The sequence below is a fragment of the Rhinoraja longicauda genome, chromosome 9 (assembly GCF_053455715.1).
Source record: "Rhinoraja longicauda isolate Sanriku21f chromosome 9, sRhiLon1.1, whole genome shotgun sequence".
Classification (NCBI taxonomy): Eukaryota; Metazoa; Chordata; class Chondrichthyes; order Rajiformes; family Arhynchobatidae; genus Rhinoraja; species Rhinoraja longicauda.
The window spans coordinates 35,472,447-35,488,965 of NC_135961.1; the positions used below are offsets into that span (position 1 = coordinate 35,472,447).

At 44.3% G+C, this 16,519-nt stretch overlaps 1 protein-coding gene across 2 annotated transcripts in view; it reads right to left on the reverse strand.

The window, feature by feature from the left end:
• Window positions 1-9,591: 9,591 nt before the first annotated feature.
• The window catches only part of LOC144596606 (ezrin-like), a 53,346-nt gene continuing 46,418 nt past the window's right edge, over window positions 9,592-16,519 (reverse strand). For both annotated transcript variants that reach the window (XM_078405124.1, XM_078405126.1), the window contains 6 exons: window positions 15,903-16,066; window positions 14,315-14,445; window positions 13,356-13,516; window positions 12,087-12,179; window positions 11,370-11,648; window positions 9,592-10,904 (listed from right to left, as the gene is read on the reverse strand). In XM_078405124.1, coding sequence (XP_078261250.1) covers window positions 10,740-10,904; window positions 11,370-11,648; window positions 12,087-12,179; window positions 13,356-13,516; window positions 14,315-14,445; window positions 15,903-16,066 — 993 coding nt within the window. In that variant the 3' untranslated portion in view covers window positions 9,592-10,739. The remainder of the gene's footprint in view (window positions 10,905-11,369; window positions 11,649-12,086; window positions 12,180-13,355; window positions 13,517-14,314; window positions 14,446-15,902; window positions 16,067-16,519) is intronic.

Consider the following 16,519-nt stretch of genomic DNA (forward strand, 5'->3'; position numbering starts at 1 on the left):
CTGTGCGTCTACCCGATTTATTCCTCTCATGATTTTAAACATCTCTATAAGATCATCCCTCATCCTCCTGCGCTCAAAGGAAGAGTCCCAGCCTGCTCAACCTCTCTCAGCACCTCAGACCCCCGAGTCCTGGCAACATCCTCGTAAATCTTCTCGATATCCTTTCCAACTTAACAACATTGATGATGATGGGCTTCAGGTTCCAGGACTGGAAATCAAAACCTCTTTGCTAATCAATGTCCTTCACTTCAAAGCTCAGAAACTCGGGAGAAAACTCCACCGAGAATCAATGGGTTGGGGGCCTGTGACTGGTGGGGTGCGGCTGGTTTGTGCCAAAGTTTAGAGGGACAAGCTTTAAAGGAAATGTGCGGGGTGTTTTTATTTACTCAGAGAGTGGTGGGTGCCTGGAAAGGGCCAACGGGAATGGTGGTGGAGGCAGGTACGATAGTGGCGTTTAAGAGTCTTTTAGATGGGTACGTGGATATGCAGGGAATGGAGGGATATGGATCACGTGCAGGCGGAGGAGATTAGTTTCTCTCGGTATCATGTTCAGCACAGACATTGTCGGCGTGCTTGTGCGCTGCACTGTAAGGTGACTGACTCCCCCCCACCAGCGGGCCTGGATCCCACTGAAGGACAGACAATGCTCGTCCCCCCTGCGGCCGAACGCAAGACTCGGCGGGCCGAGGCCTGTGGGGGAGTTGTTCAGCCGCCCCTGCTCGTCCCCCGGAGACTAGAGACCAGGTAGGGTGGAGCCGGCGACGACGATGGACTCGACAGGAGAGGAGCGAGGAGAGGAGACGAGGTCAGGCCTTCCCCACCCTCAAGGTCGACTGCGGGAGGCACCCCTGGGAACAAGGGTGGACGGGCAGGGAGAGGGACGTCAGTTCGCAGGTCGATCCAGATGTCGAAGGAAGGCGATGGCTGGGAGACCTGCAGCAGCCTAGTGCTCGCCTGGATCGGGCACCACTCATAAGAACGAGAGCACGGACTGGACTTTGAAAATGGCGCCAAAACCTGGTGCCTTTTGCATGCGGGTCAGTGGACTATTTCTGCACACATGGCTAATCGGCGATTGTGCTTAAGTATGGCAATAATCTATTGGACTGAATGTGAGAAAAGAATTTCACTGTGCATTTACACATGTGTAATAAAAGCACCATTAATCCGTTGCATTAAGTTCCCATCGACCTGCAGTTCGCAATGGTGCTGGTAACATTTGATGATGAATGACTTTGGATTCCAGGACTGGAAATCAAAACCTCTCTGATAATACTTTCATTTGGGGTTAAGTTTTAACAAAGCAAATTGCGCAAAAGATTTTGCCAAAACTTTATGCTGGTGATGATTTTCATCCACTATCTAAAATCATGGAGAGATTATCAACTCTTCCCCCAAGAAATCCAAATCTCAGTGTGTAAGTACATTAAACCCTTGTTATTACGGACCTGTTATACTGGATTTCGGTTATAATGGACGGATCTACCGACCTTCACCACCAGGCCAGGCTGCTGACGCCACCCCTAACCCGCACAGCCACCCTGACCGCTGCTGGCCCACACCCGCCACCGCTCCGGTCACCCGCTGGCTGTGACCAATGACTCCGCCGATCCTCGTCAACAAACCTTGATTCCAAGCCTGATTCCAGACCGATAGTCTGAAGGGTCTTGATGTGAAACGTCACCTATCATGTTCTCCAGAGATGCTGCCCGATCCGCTGAGTTACTCCAGCACTTTGTGTCCTTTTGTATATCAACCAGCATCTGCAGTTCTTTGTTTATACTAATAATACAATAATACTATCTAATGCCTTACTTGGTTATAGCTGACAATCGGCAACAACAGAACACCATTCGCCCCCCCCCCCCAGTCCGTTACAAAGAGAGTTTACAGTTTGTATGAATCAATGTGAAAGGTCCCAACCCAAAATGTCGCCTGTGCAGTGTATTGGTGCACTGTGATCTCTGATAATATCTAACCCAGCACTGACTATTATTCAGTTCAGGGTACGTTGTACATGTTTCCTTTTCATAACTATTGTTGATTACTCTTATTACTTAATAAATTTTACACGTGCCATTTTGTAAACCTTGCCTCCAGGTCTCATGTTCATTATAGGTGCAGAATTAGGCCATTCAGCCCATCATATCCACTCCGCCATTTAATCATGGCTGATCTATTTTTCCCTCTCAACCCCATTCTCCTGCCTTCTCCCCCTAATCCCTGATACCCGTACTAATCAAGAATCTGTCAATCTCCGTCTTAAAAATATCAATTGACTTGGCCTCCGCAGCCGTCCAAGGCAATGAATTCTACAGATTCGCCACCCTCTGACCAAAGAAAATTTTCATCAATTTTCTAAAGGTACATCCTTTTATTCTGAGGCTCTGCCCTCTGGTCCTAGACTCCCACTAGTGGAAACATCCTCTCCACATCCATTTCTTTCCAGGCCTTTCACTGTTCAGTAAGTTTCAATGAGGTCCCTCCTCATTCTTCTCTCTGGAAACTTGTGGCTTCACATCTATTTTCATTCACTCAGGATATCTAAGTTTGAAGCAGTAACTTATTGCATTCCCTTCCCCAATTTATTTTAGTTTATTATTGTCAGGTGTACTGAGATACAGTGAAAAGCTTTTTCTTGCAATACTCTCCAGTCAGCAGAAACACAATACATGATTATAATCAAGCTGTCCTGTACAGATACAGGACAAAGGGAATAATGTTCAGCACAAAATAAAGTCCAGTAAATCCGATTAAAGATAGTTCGAAGGTCTGCAATGAGGTAGGTGGGAGGTCGAGTTGGTGATAGGCAATGTTTTAGAGCTTAAAGTTAAAGATGCTTAATTGAGGAAGACTTGTCAATTGCAAAAATAAGTAAAATGCCCAAAAAAACATAATATGGTGACACGTTGTGAGTTCTTAACCATAACATGTGGCTCAGCACAGTAGACATCTTCATGAAATCTCTGGCTCAGAGTCATTGAGGCGAGGTGGCACAGTGGTGCAGTTGGTAGAACCACTGCTTCACAGCACCAGAGACCCGGGTTCAATCCTGATTTCGGGTGCTGTCAGTGTGGGGAGTTTGCACGTTCTTCCCGTGACCAAGTGGGTTTTCACTGAGTGCTCCAGTTTCCTCTCACATTCCAAAGACGTGCGGGTTTGTAGGTGAATTGGTCTCTGTAAATTGCCCCTAGTTTGTAGGGAGTGGATGAGAATGTGGGAAAAGATCTGAATAGTGTGAACAGGTGATTGATGGTCAATAGACAATAGGTGCAGGAGGAGGCCATTCGGCCCTTCGAGCCATTCAATGTGATTATGGCTGATCATTCTCAATCAGTACCCCGTTCCTGCCTTCTCCCCATACCCCCTGACCCCGCTATCCTTAAGAGCTCTATCCAGCTCTCTCTTGAATGCATTCAGAGAATTGGCCTCCACCGCTTCTGAGGCAGAGAATTCCAGATTCACAACTCTCTGACTGAAAAAGTTTTTCCTCATCTCAGTTCTAAATGGCCTACCCCTTATTCTTAAACAGTGGACTCGGTAGACTGAAGGACCTATTTCCACACGGTATCTATCAATCAACCTTTAAGTTGGAGACACGTAACACACAGAACATGGAACAGTACAGCACAGGAAATTGAAGAGGAAAGGGTAGAGGGCCGATGGAATAGTCTGTATTGCTGAAAATTCTTCATGGTTGCCCTCTATTCCAACATTACTTGGCCAACAAATTCTAGGTGGAAGGCCATCAGGACCATTCGGTGTGGTGCAGTGACAATGTGGGTCTTCGAGCCTGCACCACCATTCAATATGATCATGGCTGATCATCCAACTCAGTATCCCGTACCTGTCTTCTCTCCATACCCCCTGATCCCTTTAGCCACAAGGGCCACATCTAACTCCCTCTTAAATATAGCCAATGAACTGGCCTCAACTACCTTCTGTGGCAGAGAATTCCACAGATTCACCACTCTCTGTGTGAAAAAAAACGTTCTCATCTCGGTCCTAAAAGACTTCCCCCTTATCCTTAAACTGTGACCCCGGACTTCCGGTGGCGCTATGGACTGAGTAAGTCGCACGCCAACTAGCTCCGTGAAAATTTCGATTTAAGGAGAGAGGAACGGGATGGGCCCGTTGCAACTTACCGGCAATTCTTAACGAAGGGTGGGTGACGTCATCAGATCGCGACTTTTAATATTAAATGTCGCTAAGTCGCACCCCCCCGTTAAAAAAGGAATGGTTAGAACAAGACTGTTGGAAGAAGAAGAACCAGGACAGATGGAAGCCTCTGCTGCAGCCCAAACTTCAGCGTTGACTCAGGAAGAAACTTCCAAACGAACCCGGAATCCACAGCCCAAAAAAAATGGTTTGGAAGAATTTCGTAGCGTTGTTGGTGAGGAGCTTTCAGGTATGAAGTCTCAAGTAACGAATATGACGGTTGAACTCCAAGAGATGAAAGTTGAATTAGTATCGCTTAAAGGAATGAAGGGGGAAATACTAACTATTATTAAGGACCAGTTGGCTTCATCAAAGGTTGAAATATGTGAAATCATGAATGAACACATGGAGGAAGTAACCTCCAAGCTACAAAAGTTGGACTCCGATTTTTCCGGTAAGGTGAACCACATCACTGCGTCAATCTACGTTGTACAAAAGATCATCCACCCTTCATTCAAGAAAAATGTTGTAGTTCGGGTGCCAGGCCATTTGCTTTATTATAGACTATTTATCGGTTAAGATGCAAGATACTACTATGAAAACAGGGGGTAAAGGTATTACATTTTGTAGTTGGAATGTCAAGGGTATTAATGAACCAATTAAAAGAGGTAAAGTACTTTCACATTTAAAATCTATTGATGCTGATATAATGTTCCTTCAGGAAACTCATCTCAAAAATGTAGCACATAATAGATTGAAAAGCAAATGGATTGATAAATTATTTCACTCATCATTTCCCTTTAAATCAAGAGGTGTTGCCATTTTAATTCGTAAGGGTATACCATTTATACATACCTCCTCTATAGTTGACATTGAAGGTAGTAGATATGTTATATTAGTGGGAGAACTATACTCCACAAAATTGATATTGGTGAATGTCTACGCACCAAATTTTGATAATCCGTTATTTAAAAAATATATATTTAATACCATTCCAGAATTTGGACAATATAACTTGATAATTGGAGATTTAAATTGTACATTAGATCCTTACTTGGATAGATCGTCAACTCAAAGGAAAACAAAATCCAAGTCGTGTGAATTATTAAACTCTTATATAAATAGTGCAAATATAAAAGATGTTTGGAGAATTGAAAACCCTTCAGGCCGAGAGTATTCATTTTATTCACCAGTGCATAAAACTTACTCAAGAATTGACTATTTCTTGGTGGACTCCAAACTTATTCCTTATACGTATAATTCAAAATATCATAATATTATTATATCCGATCATGCCCCTTTAACATTTAGGGTAAAACTTCAAGGAGTAACGGGGAAACAGACCAATTGGAGATTTAATCCTCAAATTTTAAATGAAACAGCATGTTATGACTATCTTAAATCGCAAATTGAAACTTTTTTTTACGCAAATGACCTTCCTGAAACACCTGCGTTCCTGCTTTGGGAAACATTTAAAGCGTTTGTGAGAGGATGTATTATTGCCTTTCAAGCGTCTCAAAACAAGAAGAAGCGGATTGAACAACATGAGCTAGAAAGTCAGATAAAACAGTTAGACATAACAAATGCCATTGCTCCCTCTATTGAAATACATAATAAAATCGCAGCTCTCAAATATAAGTTAAATTATATACTAAACAAAAACATTTTAAATTTGGAGATAAACCACAGAAATTCTAGCACGTCAACTCCGTAAATTAGATCAGAAAACGGAGATTTGCTTAAACTACCCAAGGATATTAATCAAGAGATTTTTGCAATTTTATCAGACATTATATTCATCAAAAATAACAGATAGCTCTGCGCAGATGCAAAACTTTTTGCAGGAATGTAACCTCCCTGGGTTGAATGTGAGTGACAGAAATTTACTGGGCGCAGAAATAACTATGAAAGACGTTGAAGAGACCATTAAATCCATGAAAAATGGGAAGACTCCTGGCCCTGACGGCTTAAATAATGAATTTTATAAAAAATTTAGTGATTTGATCTCTCCACGTTTGCCAACTGTATATAGTTTCGCCTTTAAACAACAGAGATTACCACAAACACTGACTGAATCAACAATAATACTCATTCCTAAAAAAGATAAGGATTCTGAAGACCCTGGTTCGTACAGAGCGATAGCTCTTTTAAATACTGATCAGATATTTGCGAAAATCTTAGCTCTTAGATTAAGTCTAGTTATAGATAAATTGATACACCCCGATCAATCAGGCTTTATAGCTAAACGATATTCATTTTTCAATTTGAGACGCTTGTTCAATATAATATATTCAAATAGACTATTAAACGAAGATTTAGCAATCATTTCGCTAGATGCTGAAAAAGCATTTGATCAAGTAGAATGGCCCTATCTTTTCTCAGTGATGGAAAAATTTCAATTAGGTGAAAATTTTTGTTCATGGGTGAAACTTTTATATACATCCCCAACAGCTAGAATATTAACTAATCAAATGCTGTCATCCAAATTTCATTTATTTAGGGGTTGTAGACAAGGATGCCCACTATCTCCGCTTCTATTTGCCCTCGTTATAGAACCACTTGCTGAGAGTATTAGATCAAATTCAGATATTCACGGTTATAACACTAAACATACAACCAATAAAATTTCTTTATATGCGGATGATGTATTAATATACATTACAAATCCAGAAATTAGCATTCCGAATTTATTAAATCTCATAACTCAATTTGGTTCATTTTCAGGTTATAGAATTAACTGGTACAAAAGTGAAATTATGCCAATAATGGAGCACAATCCGGCCATACTTCAACAATTTCCTTTTAAAATTGCCTATGAAAAGTTTAAATATCTTGGAATTTACGTGACTAGGAAATATACTTCTTTATTTAAATTAAATTTTCCTCCTTTACTTACTAAATTACACAGAAATATCCAATTTTGGAAAACACTACCTATATCATTAGTTGGTCGTAGTAATGCTATAAAGATGATCTTTCTTCCACAGCTACTATACTTATTTCAAGCAATTCCGATCTATCTTCCAAAAAGGTTTTTTTTAAAAAATCGATTCAATTATTACTAATTTTATTTGGGACTACAACACTCATAGTATAAATAAAAGACATCTATGTAAGTCTAAAACTATTGGAGGAATTGCCTTACCTAAATTCTTATTTTATTATTGGGCGGTTAATATTAAAAATATAACCTGCTGGTTGGATGACACAGATCAACAACCGGATTGGTTAAAGATGGAGAAAGAGGATTGTTTACCATTTGATATTGGTGCGATCCTCTTAGCTCCAATAAATTTAAATAAAAAAACATATGGAGGTAATCCGATTATACACAGTGTTATCCGTACCTGGAAACAATTAAAACTTACTTTAAAACTGAGTAAATTATCTGCTTTCCTCCCTATTGCGAATAACCCTTCTTTTAAACCGTCTGTTTTAGATAGAGGATTTGCTCAATGGAAAAGTTATGGAATTAAAAGGGTGGGAGACCTTTATCATAAGGGAACTTTTCTTTCTTTTCAGGATTTATAGCAGAAGTACGGATTACATGTTAATAATTATTTTAGATATTTACAACTTAGAGATTATGTAAAATTACACATGCAAGAATATAAATTTAGAGGTCCAGAAACTCTTGATGTATGCCTGAATCGACATTACAATTCAAATAAATTAATATCCTTTATTTATAATACTCTCTTAGATATTGACATTCCGTCATCAGAATCATATAGACGAGCATGGGAGGACGAATTGAACCAACTCATAATGCAAGATATATGGGATGAAAGTTTACAACATATACACCAATGTTCATTAAATACTAGACATTCCTTAATACAATTTAAAATAATACATAGATTACATTATTCGAAGACGAAATTAAATAGGATTTTTCCTAGTATCTCTCCTATTTGTGATAAATGTCAATTTCAAGAAGCTAATTTAACTCATATTTTCGTCACTTGCATAAAAATGCAAAATTTCTGGTTGGATATTTTAAAAATAGTTTCTAAAGTTATCGACAAGCAATTGGATATGGATCCAAAATTAATTATATTAGGATTATCAGAACATACTACAAACTTTACAACAAGTCAGGTACATTTTCTTGATTACAGTTTAATAACTGCGAAAAAATTAATACTTAAATTTTGGAAAAAACCAATAACCCCCACAATTAAAATGTGGACTACGGAAATGACAGAGACCCTGCATTTGGAAAAAATAAGATTTGCCTTAATTGACAAACCTGATTTATTTTTTAAAATATGGTCTCCATTTATTTAATTTTTAGAAAAGTAAACGGGTTTGACACAGGACTAAAATAAAAATTAAAAATTAAAAGTTGAAACTTGAGTTTAAGGTTGGATGTACAACTGTGGTTATTGTCTCCCGGATCTACCCCCTTTAATTTTTATAGTTATACCTTTTCTTTTTAAAAAAAAATTATTCTCTCTTCCCAATAGTTTATAGTTTTTTTTTCTTTCTTCTTTATTTTTTATTTTCTCTCTTTAAAAATTTAAAAATTGAAGCTATGTAAGAACTTTGTAACAAATTTGTCTTTTATTTCTATCTGTACATATGCTTTTCAAAAATAATATATTAAAAAAAAATAAAAAATTTAAACTGTGACCCCTTGTTCTGGACTTCCCCAACATCGGGAACAATCTTCCTGCATCTAGCCTGTCCAACCCCTTAAGAATTTTGTAAGTTTCTATAAGATCCCCCCTCAATCTTCTAAATTCCAGCGAGTACAAGCCGAGTCTATCCAGTCTTTCTTCATATGAAAGTCCTGCCATCCCAGGAATCAATCTGGTGAACCTTCTCTGTACTCCCTCTATGGCAAGACACTCGGCAGAAAGCTCCAGCGAGAATAAATGGGTTGGGAGCCTGCAACCAGTGGGTACAGCTAGTTTTTTGCCAAGGTTTAGAGGCAAAGCTTAAAGGAGATGAGCGGGGCAATTGTTTTTTACACATAGAAGGCGGTGAGGGCCTGGGACATGCCACTGGGGATGGATGGTGGTGGAGGCAGATACGATAATGGCTTTTAAAAGACGGATAGGTATGTGGATATGCAGGGATATGGATTATGTGCAGCAGATAAGAATTGGTCTTAGCATCATGTTCATGACACTGTGGGTCAAAGGGCCTGTTCTTATGTTGCACTGTTTTTTCGGAGATTGAGCACAACTTACGTTAGACACAACGTGCTGGTGCAACTCAGCGGGTCAGGCAGCATTCTGGAGAAAATGGATAGGTGACGCTTCGAGTCAGGACCCTTCTTCAGACTTTGAAGTTGAGCACACCTTGGTCTCACTGCACAATGAAGTGCAATGTGCCAATGGTGCAAGTTTTATGATACACATACCTCTCCAGGGAAAAAAGAGGCAGGTACAAGCTGAAGTGTGGAAAGAGACCAAAGACCAAAAATCTTGCCAACATCTTTATTAGAGGCAATTCAATATTTCAAAGACCATATCAGTACAAGACTTGCAAGTACAAAGTGCGGAGCAGCAAAGTACACGATTCAAGGAGCAAAGCTGGCCAGAAATGAGCACATTAAAGGAGTGTACAAACAAATAATGGTCAAATTATACAAACCTACACATGTATAAGTGTTTACATCTAAATCTAAGCCTGGCATACTTGGCTGTAATAGTTGTCTGTTTAGTTGATTAGATTAAATAGAATGTGACAGTTTACTCTTGCCACTGGATTTCTTTATTTTTTTTACAAATAAGCTTTACTATTTCTTTGATCAGAAGTAAAAAACTTTACAAATAGATTCTGTGCTACAAAATAGTCAGATTATGTAAAGTACCACTCAGAACTAGCCTTTTATTTCGAAGATAATATTGCGTTGACATCCTAAGTGATGGAGTGCAAATCTTGTAATAGCAAAAATATACAAAATAAGAACCATTCCCCGTTATTTTTTTTAACTGACTGTAGCAAGCAAACATTGCTGAATTCTGATCTCCCGTTAAATCTATGGCAATGCATGACTGGAGGTAACGAGGAAAAGTAAGTGTCTTAATCTTTCAGAAGTGCATTGATCACGTGTGTGTATCTGCAGCAGCCCAGGAGTGATTGATACAAAATACATCAGTGGAGTGGCAAGTATTGTTCATGTTTTAAACATGGGTAACTATGACTTGTGGCACAAAGCAGGTACAAAAGGAGAAGTTCTGTTCCCCACGAGAATCCAATACATTAGGCCATAGACTAAATTTCCCTCTTTTACCAAAAACACTTTCACTAATCTATTTTTGGCCCCAATTAATCAGTGGTGCACCTCAGCACATTGTTTCAGATTAAAAGGAGGCTTTTTGTTTCTCTGTTGAAGCACTGAAAAAGCTATAAAACAATTACATGACTAAAAATCTGGTTCATTGCTCAAGAATGCAGAGGATCAAAAGAGATTTTTCCAAAATTTGGACACTTTCATATAAAATTTAGTTGAGAAAGAGATATGCAGGCTGTGGACTTGTTGCTCCAGAGATCAACAAGAGAAAGGTACTTCCAATGGTTTGTAATCCTGCCCAGAGCAGCGGACTTGGACTGGTGTCAGTGAAGCCTTACATTGACTCAAACTCATCCACCCTCTGCTTGGTGTTCCCCCGCCGGATCTGCCGCAGCGTCTTGTACTTGTCCTGGCCTTTCCGAACGTTTTCCAGGTGGATGATATCGTTGGAGGTCTTCTTGGTATCGTCCCGGGCCTGGGCAAGCTCTGAGCTCAGCAACTGAGAGGAGAAAACAAATCAACTCAGGGCAAGTAAAACCGAGACACAGCCATCGATCGCTGCAGTTATTAACCTTGACTATTATCTGTCCATTTTCACGCTACTGGGCTTCTTGCAGTGGTTGTTATTCTTTTCCATCAATATTCCATCTTCAATAGATCATTAACTTACATCGTTTACAACCCAAAAGTAAGAACATTGGATCAGACTCAGCGCCAGTTTCCCAGCTATAGTCCTGACCTACCATGTATCTCACTGGCGAACCTCCCACTATCTTTAATTGGACTTCACTGCACTTTATCTTGCACTAAACGTTATTACCTTTATCCTGTATCTGTACACTGTGGACGCCTCGATTGTAATAATGTATAATCTTTCTGCTAATAAGCACCGAACTTATGGGCCGAAGGGCCTGATTCCATGCTGTATCTCGAAAGTCTAAATTCTACAGTCGTAGACTCTCACCATCAGCTGCTGCTGCACCCTCTCGTTCTTCTCCACCTCAGTCATTCGCTCCTCCTCCATCCTGTGGTCCAGGAAGCCCTCGGACACCAGCTCCGCGCTGTAGGTGTTGTGATCCACGCTGTACTTGTGATTCTCCTCAACGTCATTCTGCTCGTTCTCTTCCACCAGCACCACCTCGTAGTCGGAGGGTGGGGGAGGGGGAGGGGGAGGGGGAGGGGTGGACAGCACCATGTGCAGCTCCTCCTTGGTCTTCTCCAGGTCGTTCTGCACTAGCTGGGCCTGAGGAGAGGGCAGAGATCAGAGGTCACCCATGGGTGGGGGTCAAGCTCATGCTCCAACACCCTCCCTCCTGCTGCAGAGACCCACTCTGTGGTCCACACTCAGGATAGGCCAGAGACTGGGGGTGGGAGAGGGTGAAAAACGAGAGACGGTGGGGAATGGGGGTGGGCGAGCGAGAATAGGGTGCCAGGATGGGGGGAGAGGGGGGGGATGGGCGCCGTGGGAGGGCAAAGAGCCAGGATGAGAGGTCGTGGACGGGCAGCAAAGTGTGGGGGGGTGGGGGGAAAGGGAGAAATGGGGGCGTAAAGAGGGGGAAAACGGGCGCCAGAGTGGGAGTGAGTGCACGCGTGTGCGGGCGTCCCTCAGAGTGCACGCGTGTGCGTGCGTCGCTCAGAGTGCACGTGTGTCTGTGTACAGGGCCTTGCCCTGCGGCCTCACCCGGTGCTGCCATTCGAAGACCTCCTCCTCCTTCACTCTCCGAGCGTCCTCCAGCAACTCGATCTTGGCTGTGTACTCGGACAGCTCCGCCGCCTGCCACATGGGGGACAGACAGCGTGAGACCAGCATTGCCCCCGACTCCACCTAGACACTAACCTTGGGACCCCTCACGTACCCTCCTCCCACACCCTCACCTGGCCCACTCTCCCCACTTGCCACAGGGTGGGGGGGGAACAGTACGATACCAGCAATGCCCCCTCCCCACTGTGACCCCTCCCACATCCCAACAGGACCCCACTCGCAAATCTCCTCCCCACTGCCCCAGAGACCCCTCCCCCAACGGGCCCCCCCCACCCACAGCTTCCCCAAGCCCCTTCCCTGCAACCCGCCTCCCCCAACCTTCCCAGGTCCCACCCTACCCCGCAACACTCCCTTCATCTCGAGACCTTGCCCAATACCCCCTTCCACAGTGCCTGGGTGTGAACCGTGCGGGTTTTCTCCAGGTGTTCCAGTTTCCTCCCACACTGCAAAGACGTACAAGTTTGTAGGTTCAACCACTTTGGTAAAAAATTGTGAATAGTCTCCAATGTGCAGGATAGAACTAATGTATGGGTGATCGCTGGTCAGACCGGACTCGATGGGCCAAAGGGCCTGTTTTCCACACTGTATCTCTAAAGTCTAAAAGTTCAGGTAGATGGATAGGAATGGTTTAGAGGGAAAAGGAAACAAAGTGCTGGAGTATCTCAGCAGGTCAGGCAGCTTCGCTGGAGAACATGGATAGCTGATGTTTTGGGTCGGGACCCTTAGAGAGAATATGGGCCAAACATGAACAAATGGGACTAGCACAGATGGGGCATCTTGGTCAGCATGGACGTGTTGGGTTGAGGGGCCTGCCTGTACTGCATGCAGCAGAGATCAGTGCAGATTAGTTTTAGTTTAGTTTAGAGATACAGCTTGGAAACAGACCCATTAGCCCACCGAGTCCACATCAACCAGCGATCCCTGCACCCTAACACTACCCTACACATTAGGGACAATTTACAATTTTACCAAAACCAATTAACCTACAAACCTGCACATCTTTGCACGGGGAAAACCCACACAGCCACAGGGAGAAAATACAAACTCTGTACAGACAGCACCTGTAATCAGGATTGAACCCAGGTCTCTGGCGGTGTAAGGCAGCAACTCTACTGCTGCGCCACTGTGCCGCCCCCAGTGTGGACTGGTGGAGGTGTAGAGTCCCTGTCCCTCCAGCGCCCCATTTACCAGCTGTTCATGGTTCTTCATCTGGTCCTCAGCCTGTCTCTGCAGCTCCTCCTTGGCTCGCAAGGCCTCTAGGCGTTCAATCTCCAGCCTCTCGGCCTCCTCCTGGGCCCTCTGCCGCTCCTCATCCAGCTGTGTGGCTCTCTGCGTCTGTTCAGCCAGGTCTAGGATACAAAACCCCGACACCATGAACAACCCTCAGCCGCCACCAGCAGGTGAGAGACAGTGTGGAAACAGGTCCTCTGGCCCACCCAGCCCACGCTGACCATCCATGTGGAGGAGGTTACTGCAGGTGCTGGTTTATACCAGAGACACAGTGCTGGAGTAACTCAGCAGGTATGGCAGCATCGCTGGAGGAAAAGGATGAGTGACGTTTCGGGTCGGGACCGTTCTTCAAACTGAAAGTAGAGGGGGGGGGGGAGGGAAACTAGAGGTAGGAAAAGGCCAGAACCCTTTCACACTGGTTTTATGTGATTCCACTTTCTCATCCACTCCCGACACTCAAGGGGCAATGTGCAGAAGCCAATTAACCCACAAACCCACATGTCTTTGGGATGTGGGAGGAAACCCTCGCGATCACAGGGAAAACATGCAAACTGCACAGGCAGCAACCGAAGTCAGGTTCCAACTGGTGTCTCTGGCGCCATGAGGCAGCAGATCCACTCTGGCACCACTCTGCCATCCTCATCTGTTCTTTAAACTCATCTCCCTCCAGAGATTGGCACAAAATGCTGGAGTAACTCAGCAGGTTAGGCAGCATCTATGGAGAACATGGAATGGTGGCGTTTAGGGTTGAGACCCTTCTTCAGACATTTGGACAGGTATATGGACAGGAAAGTTAGAGGGAGGTGGGCCAAACACGGACAGGTGGGACTAGTGTAGAGGGGGTATCTTGGCCAGGATGGGCGAGTCGGGCCAAAGGGCCTGTTTCCGCCCTGTAGCACCGCGGCGGGTGGACCTACCCTGCTCGGCCTTCTTCGTCTGGACCTCATAATGTTTCAGCTTCAGCATCAGGTCCCGGGTTTCCCACTCTATCTGCTCCTTCTCCTTCTCCACCGTCTCCCTCTTCAGCTTCTCCTGCTCCAACTGGGCCCTGCACCAGAAGCTTGCCGTTACTAATGCTTCACGGGTGGTGGTTGAAGCAGATGCAGTGGCGTTTAAGAGATTTTCAGATAGGCACATGGATATGCAGGGAACGGAGGGCAGGCAGATAAGAGTTGGTCTTGGCGTCATGTTCAGCACAGACATTGTGGACCACCACATGCGCCCCATGACAGGAAGGATGTGAAGGCTTTGGAGAGGGCACAAGGGAGGTTTGCCAGGAGTTTGGTTTAGTTTATTATTATTGTCTCGTGAACCGAGGTACAGAGAAACTGTGCTATCCAGTTATGATTACAATCAAGGCATCCTCAGTGTACAGAAGAAATGCTGCTGGTGAAATAAAGATTTAAAAGAGTGGAGCTGTTGTAACGAATGATAGCAGATCCACTTCTGGGTGCAGTACGCAAAGACACGTGGGTTTGGCGTCATATTAGGAGGTATTAACTACAAGGAGAGGCTGTACAGACACCAGAGCTTGTGGGGAGACCTGATAGAAGAGTGGAAGAGAGGCATAGATAAGGTAGACAGTCAGAACATTTATCCCCAGGATGGAAAAATCAAATATTGGAAGGCCCAGCTTTAAGGTGAGAGTGGCAAAGTTTAAAGGAGATGTGCGGGAGTGGGCGATGCGTGCCTGGAACGCGTTGCGGGGAGTGGTGGTTGAAGCAGATACGATAGCGACGTTTAAGAGATTTTCAGATAGACACATGGATATGCAGGGAATGGAGGGATATGGATTATGTGCAGGCAGATAAGTTGGTCTTGCGTCATGTTCAGCACAGACATTGTGGGCTGTACTGCATTCTATCGTATCATGCTGCAGACAGAATGACTGCTGGATTTGTTACCAGTGTGGAGGGTAATCTCAGGATGGTGCTGATGGGTGGGTGAAATGAGCCGAGAAATGGCCGATGCAGTTTAATCCTCGACATGCAAGTTAATGTATGTTGGGAGAATTGATGGCGCTAGAACACACACCATGAACAGCAGGGAGCACGGAGGAATGGCGGGACCTCGGATTACAGCTCAAATAGTCTTGAGGTAAGAGGGGAAAGATTTAATAGGAATCTGAGAGGCAACATTTTCACTCAGAGGGTGGTGGGTTATATGGAACGAGGAGCCAGAGGAGTTGTTGAGGGAGATACTATAACGTGTTCATAAGCCATAGAAGCAGAAGTGGGCGATTCGGCCCATCGAGTCCACTCCGCCATTCAATCATGGCTGATCTCTCTTTCCCTCTCAACCCCATTCTCCTGCCTTCTCCACATAACCCTTTGCATAGTTGTTAATCAACAACATTTAAAAGACACTTGGAGCGGTACATGGATCGGACAGGTTTAGAGGTATGTGGGCCAAACGTAGCCGGGGGGGACGAGTGTAGATGGGATATGTTGGTCGGCAAGGGCGAGATGGGCCGAAGGGCCTGTATGACTGTGACTCGGTCCCTACTTGTCCAGCTGCCGCTTGTGCTTCTCGTCGCGAGCCTGTGCCTTCATCTGCTGCACCTCGATGGTGTCGGGCTTCCGTCTCCTCATGTACAGCTCGTGGTTGCCCATGCACAGCTGCAAGATGCGCTTGTTTATTCGCAGCCGCGGTGCATAGAAGACAAAGTCCTGAGGGGGAGAGATGGTGGGGGAGGGACACAGAGAGAGAGAGACGTCAGGCTTGGGCTGTTCACAGCCCTCAGTGCAAGGACCAGCTCAGACACAAGGTCTCGACACCCCAGAGCGGCAGATCAGTCTCGACATGGACCCCAACCCCTCAAACCCCCACACAACGAGTTCCAGCCCCTCCACAGAAAGGGCCCCTGTACCTGGACGAGACGAGAGAGGGAAAGGTGGAGAGAGAGGGGGGGAGAGAGGGGGGGAGAGAGGGAGGGAGAGGGGGAGAGAGAGAGCAGTGGTGGAAGAGGGGTACATGGGTGGTGGTGGAAGAGAGAGAGAGAAGGTGAAGTGGGAGGGAAGAGGGAGTTTGGGAGGATGGGAGAGAGAGAGAGAGAGAGAGAGAGAGAGAGAGAGAGTGATAGAGATAGAGTGTGGAAGAGGGCAGGAGAGAGGCGTGAAGGG